Genomic DNA, 6,792 nt, shown 5'->3' on the forward strand with positions numbered 1-6,792 from the left:
TGAATTCTCCCTCTGTGTACCGAACAGGCACCGGAGTGTGACAACTAGGGGATTTTCACAGTAACTTCATTGCAGTGTTAATGTAAGCCTACTTGTGACAATAATAACGATTATTATTATTGAATGCCAATTCTAGTTGACATGCACTTTTTTGAGTGTTTGCCATGCTCATCCATATTGTCAGTGTTAGTTTTTAAAAATGTCTTGTGTAATCCGTACTTTCGCAGGGGAAGAACTCCATTTGTTTGCTCAGCTATTTCAGTAGTTTTGTTTCCAATTAAGTGCCAATCTTGATCATGATCCCCTATCACTTTACTGTAAATAATTGTATGTATTTCTTTACAGCAACGTTCTGAATTGAATCAGCAGTACTTTTGTCAAATGTCACCAGATATGAGTGTTGCTGAAAAAAAGAGGCTTGCTGATGAAGCTTTTGGTTTTGCACTCATCAAGTTAGACACACAAGAATGACAATTGTAAAGGGAACAAGAATTTATAAACTGCATGAGAAGAGGGTTCTGATTGGTTGACAAGTGGACTCTGATTTGACAGCACATCTCTCTTTTCAGCAAAACTCAAGTTCTGTACTACCAAATAACTTCTGTATTCCATATTTCAAAGTCTGGAAATAATCCAATTGGAATATTAGGAATTTTATATTCTTTGATAAAATAATTAGAGATTATAAACAATATGGTATGAGGAAGTGATTCTTTGTAGTACTGGGCTTCTAAGTACTTGGGCTTCTCACGGTCATGCTTCTTTAACTAGTTGTTATAATTGGATGGTTTGAGCAAATTGCTTTCATTGATACTGTTACTGCTGTGCCACATCTATTCTTTGAGATCTTTAGATTGTAACAACATAAAAAAGATCAAGATTGGCAAAAGGTTATTCAAACTATTGAAGCTAATTCATTTACTTTAAATTTTCCATCTTAATACCCAAAACATTAAACAAACAATTTATTTATTTACCTGCTTGTCAGATTTATTTAAAAAAATTACTCTTTCAATAAATAATTGTTCATAACATCAGCTTCACACCTTTCATAGAACCTTGGTAATAATGTGCAAAATTCACCTGAGCTCAATTTTTCTTTTCAGATACTAACTTCACAAAGAACAAGACATGTTTAAGAATGGATTGAATCTGAATCCTTTACAAGATACAAAACAAGTCAAGCTTCAGTCTCCTTAATTTGGCACCATTTCAATTTATACAATCCCGAACAGGTATTATTTGCAGGAGATGCTGAAATCTATGAGAACAAATGCTTTAAAACCAGTAACACTGTGACTGGGACCTCTGGAACCAATCTTAACTACTGCAGTGGAATCAATTTTGACACTTTAACTCATTCACTACACATTGCCATTGTGATGGCACTTGCTGCAGTTAACATCTAATTTGCAAAGATGCATTCTCCCAGGACCAAGGATTGCAATGAGAATAGTGCCATTATTGAATTAATTAAGAAAGTTTGGTGTTTAGGCTATATGTAACTTGTGATTTGAAAAATATTTTACATTTAATAAGCACATGACTATTCTAAATCATCTACTCTAAAAAAGGCAATTTTCCGCCATGAAAGTCACAGCAACCAGATGAATAACACAACATCACAGGACAGGGCATGTATCATAAAAAAGTGGATGAGTTAGAAGAAGACATGTGGTTATGAACAAGACTGTGTTTACATTTAACAGTGATCCACTTACATTCCACTGCTTTCATTCCAAACAATGAATCCTTTGTTGTAGGATGATTGCCTGTTACCATGCACATTTGACTATGAAAGTTATAATTACAGTTGAAACATTAGAATTGTTTCTATTTGTTGTGCATTTATGCGCCAAAGAGGTGTAGAAATCTAAATTTGCTGTTGCGATGCATTCAAGGTCATCAGCAAGGATCCCATTAATATATATGTTTTATGTACTATTTGATCCCAAATAATACACTATTGAATGTCACTACATTCAATTGGTAAGGGCAAGTGTGCCTTTTTGTAAATTTGAGCCTGACCTCTTCATCGGAAGCTCCCCAATGAGTGGTTAAAATTTATTCCTGTGGAATAAATGTTAAAGGCATTTCATCTTTTTTTTGCTCCACAGTAATAGCTGAGCAGAATTTCAAATCCAGCATCTAAAACCTACCATCACTGGATCAAATTTTGTAAATATGAATTGAAGAATTTAGGACTGAAATAAATTATGGTTCAAGGCTTCCGATTTCTAAAACTGATGCCCGGAGGCTGGTTAATTTCCAGCATCCCTAAAGATATTTTACTGTAGAAGAATATTGTTCCAAAATGTAACATTTAATTTAAAACAGCGTGCAAAAATTAATAATGAAAATGAAAGATAACCATCAAGTTGATGTAAATTTTCATTTTTACATTTAAGTAATTTCTACTCACTGAAAATTATGAATTATCTGTAACTAAATTGAGCTTTTATTTAACATTATTGATTATAACTTTTGCAAATGAAAGTTATTTATGAAAGAGAAAGATGAAGACTTAAATAAAAATAAATTAATTTCAGAGAAAAGTGAAATTAGATTTTAAAATCATTTCAATTTCTAAAGACTGGGCCTAAAATAAGGGATCTTAACAAAAATGGCTTCATGTGTCTGGAATTAACTTGTAAAACCCTCTTTGGGAATTATATGAATAAATATGAAGAAAGAACACAAAAACAGAGTGGTATGAAGTATGAGGATTTGATGACACAATTATCTAAAACACTAGCAACTCAGAAGACAGGTCAAATCCAGAGTAAAGTAAAGGTTATCCTTCATTCATGTCAATCAAGTGCAGAAATAGCTAATATGTAGCAATGCATGGATTATATTTTACACACTAGTTATTTCAGACACATAGGGCAGAATCTTGTGCCCTCCCCTTGGTGAGTTTCATGAATCATTGAGGAGGTGGAATTTAATTAGGCAGGAGAGTCTGCCACCTTCCTGCTTTCACCTTCATTAAGTCGGTGACAGAAAGATCCATGGACTGCCTTCCCATCCCACTGCCATGTGAGACTCTTAAGTGGGGCGTATAACAAACCCGTGCGGGGTTGCTCAGTATGCCAGGTGTGGGGGCCCCTCATTTAAATGCGCTCAGTATTTGATCGGTGGACACGGCATTGGGAAGGCTGGAGTCTGGTGAAAGATCCGCTGACGCCCCTCCCTTGCAACGCCCATCACCTCATCTCCTTTCCAATATTACTCACATCTGGCCTGGAATACAGCTACAATGCTTTGGTGGGTGCTGTACTGGCATAGTTACTGCCTCCCTGGTAGTGCTGAAATTCAATAGAGTTGCTGGCCTCTGATCGGGCCACCACCCTCTGGGGTCCTTGCTCCTGGTGAGATCCACTGCTGGCCTGACAAGTGCCTGCTGGCCTGTCAAGTGCGTCAGTGGAACAAGACACAGTTAGCTTTCCTGGAAAGAGGAAAGATAGAACTCTCACTGGTTTTCCAGCCAGCAGCCAAAACCCCTGTCATCTCCACAAGAGTCTGCCCATCAGCTGCCAATCCCATGTAAAATGGTGGATATGGGTGTCAGCAAACTTTCACCATTCAATATGATTTGCAGAAGTTGGGTGCTTAATAAATTCTCTTAAGTATAGCATTCACAGTCCACACTGATTTTAGTGTAGCAGATGCATTTCTAAGAGGCCTATTCTGAAGGCAGAGCAAAATGGAGTACACAGCAAATATATGAAGTTGCCGTGTACTCTCAATAAAAGTGACTCATAAAAATGATTAATTTTCTAGTTTAAAAAAACATTTCATTGGAATATATCACCTAAATTACGACGTGATCCTCCCTTTCATGTATCACGTAAAAGTTGTACAGTTGCTAAGTTGCACTTAAATGACTGAAACATTATTTGACAATAGTGATCCACTTTAATGCATCTGCTACAATTTAAATAATTGGAAGGTGATGATGTTTGTTTCATTTACTGTATTTATTGTACATCATCATGACATGAACTCACACAACCTGCACTGTAAGGCCTAGCTGTAAAGTGGATTGTACTACCAGTTTTAGAGTTCAAAACAAAAAGGAAATAGTTAAATGAAGGTTCGTTAGTATCATGGATTACATAATACAAGATGCTGTTCAGCCTATCATGACAATTTTGTTTATTTGAAGGAGGTATCATATTAGTCCCATTCTGCTACTTTTGCTCCACAACCCAGCAAACTTTCCTTTCCAAGTATGTATCCAATCTCCCTAATGACCGTTGAATATGCTTCCATTGTGGTTTCATGCGGTATATTTCATTATTCCTGATTCTTCTTCCAATTATTTTATTTTTTGCCTTCTGTTTATGGATTCTCTTGTCAGTGAGAACAATTTCTTCTTTTTTAATCAATCAAGGCCCATCATAATTTTTAACACCTCAATTAAATCTCCTCACCTTTTTTTTCATTCTTGGGATGTGTGCGTCGTTGGCTGGGCCAGTATTTGTTGCCCATCCCTAGTTCCCCTTGAACTAAATGACTTACTAGGCCATTTCAGTGGGGGGTAGTTAAGAGTCAACCGCATCGTAAGAGTCACATGTAGACCAGACCGGGTAAGGATGGCAGATTTCCTTCCCTAAAGGACATTAGTGAACCAGATGGGTTGTTACAACAATCAACAATGGTTTCATGGTCATCATTAGACTTTTAATTCCAGATTTTTATTTTATTGAATTCAAATTTCACCATCAGCTCTAAGTTAATTGACTCTGGGGTCTCAACCTCAAAAGGAATTTTTCACCAACCACTTCTCTTTCAAAATCTGAAACTTCTCTCATTTGCCAGTACTTCCCTGAATATAAAACACACATGGGCTTTGCATCCCTATTTTTCATAGAATATACAGTGCAGAAGCAGGCCATTCGGCCCATCGAGTCTGCACCGGCTCTTGGAAAGAGCACCCTACCCAAGGTCAACACCTCCACCCTATCCCCATAACCCAGTAACCCACCCAACACCAAGGGCAATTTTGGACACTAAGGGCAATTTAGCATGGCCAATCCACCTAACCTGCACATCTTTGGACTGTGAGAGGAAACCGGAGCACCCGGAGGAAACCCACGCACACATGGGGAGGATGTGCAGACTCCGCACAGACAGTGACCCAAGCTGGAATCGAACCTGGGACCCTGGAGCTGTGAAGCAATTGTGCTATCCACAATGCTACCGTGCTGCCCACAATGCTACCGTGCTGCCCTTTATTTTTATTGGCATAATTGACAAAACCATATCTCAATACTGCTTTGTTCCCAGTTAAGTTTCTTCTTTGCAGACTGCTATCCAGAGTCCTTGAAGCTCTGTACAGAGCTAACACTAGCACTGCTCTGTCCTGTTGTGGATTCTCCCGAACAGCTCTTTGCAGCAGATTCATGTGAGACCCTGGCTAGTAGGTACTCTGTCTATTTGTGACTCTGGCCATCTCTTTCTTGTAAGAAAATTATTCATCTTCACAGTCCTTTTGCCTTGCTTTCCATCAGCTAGAAAATGGAAGAACCTCTCCTCCGTGATTTGGCGCTAAAAGCATGTACACACAGGACACTTAACGTCAGGTGTACATGCAGGGCATGTGTCCTGCTCACTGCTGCCGCTTATGGCTGGAAGACTGTACACAGCCTCATTTCCTTCTTGTGACAGAGGCTGCCGGTCGTGGCCATTGGGCGCTTCTCCCAGTCAGGACCACTGCGGGAAGGCCACGTCTGATTGCTCCGTGACCTCCCGCGACCCACCCACAGGTCATGACCCAAACCCTGTTTTAAATCACGTAGATTGAAGTTAAGCAATCTTTTAAATTGGACACATAAATTTGAGTACAGATAATAAGCAGAATGTACACTTAGGCAATTTAATACGGTTAGTCAGAAAGGCATACTTCCCATAAACAGTGCACTAAGCATTATTTCCTTTACACAATTGACTGAAAGTCTATTCCAGTCATACAATCATCATTACCTTTTCATTAGTGTCAGAAGTGCAAGGCTTGACAGGTAGATGTATCATAATTACCTGCTAAATTCCAAAAACTACACCTGAAAGATAAAGAAATGATCAATTTCATACTATCCATTAATCATGTGGTCTAAATGTATTTTTCCAGGTACAATAGTGTCGAAGTGGAGTGCTTTAAAAAATAAATCACAATATAGAAAAATATAATTTTCTTCTATTAGTGGGCTGATGGTCGATAAAAATACCACAGTTACTTATTCTGGTGATCCTTGCTTTTAGCTGAAGTGCAACATCATTATGGAAGATAATTGCTTCTATGAGGGTGAACAAATACATATATTACAAATTTATTATATTTACTGACCCCCTTGGGGAAATATTTCATCCTAAGAAGCCCTAGCACAAATACAATAATTTTAGGATAGTCAAAGATTAATGGTAAAGGCTGTGGGCTACAACTTAATAAAAGAACAACTTTCATTGTAATGGGTTTTAGTCCCAAAGATTTTCTATAATTAATATGCACAAAGGATGCTATTTCAATTTTGAACTTTGTTTAGAAAACACTTAGTTTCATACAAAATGCAATGAAAATGCTATTGCTGGAAATATGCTCAGTGATAAGTAAAAAAATGAAATGCCACTAAGTTTACAAGCCTCTTTTGGTGCTTTTTACCATATGTATCTGCTTCAAACTGAATTTCATAATTTTTAGCTGCAGGTAATTTTTATTTCTAGGAATCATTGTATCTGTACTTGAAGCTTATAGTTCCTGCAATAACTTGTAGATGGTAGTTATGTAATGGT

The 6,792-nt window shown here is 37.6% G+C and overlaps 1 protein-coding gene across 1 annotated transcript in view; it reads left to right on the forward strand.

The window, feature by feature from the left end:
- Window positions 1-3,778, forward strand: part of LOC119970426 (protein-lysine 6-oxidase-like) — a 31,103-nt gene extending 27,325 nt beyond the window's left edge. Inside the window, exon 7 of the mRNA XM_038805026.1 lies at window positions 1,107-3,778. Within this exon, the coding sequence (XP_038660954.1) occupies window positions 1,107-1,113 (7 nt within the window). The 3' untranslated portion in view covers window positions 1,114-3,778. The remainder of the gene's footprint in view (window positions 1-1,106) is intronic.
- The last annotated feature ends 3,014 nt before the right edge of the window (window positions 3,779-6,792 follow it).

The sequence above is a fragment of the Scyliorhinus canicula genome, chromosome 8 (genome assembly GCF_902713615.1).
Source record: "Scyliorhinus canicula chromosome 8, sScyCan1.1, whole genome shotgun sequence".
NCBI lineage: Eukaryota > Metazoa > Chordata > Chondrichthyes > Carcharhiniformes > Scyliorhinidae > Scyliorhinus > Scyliorhinus canicula.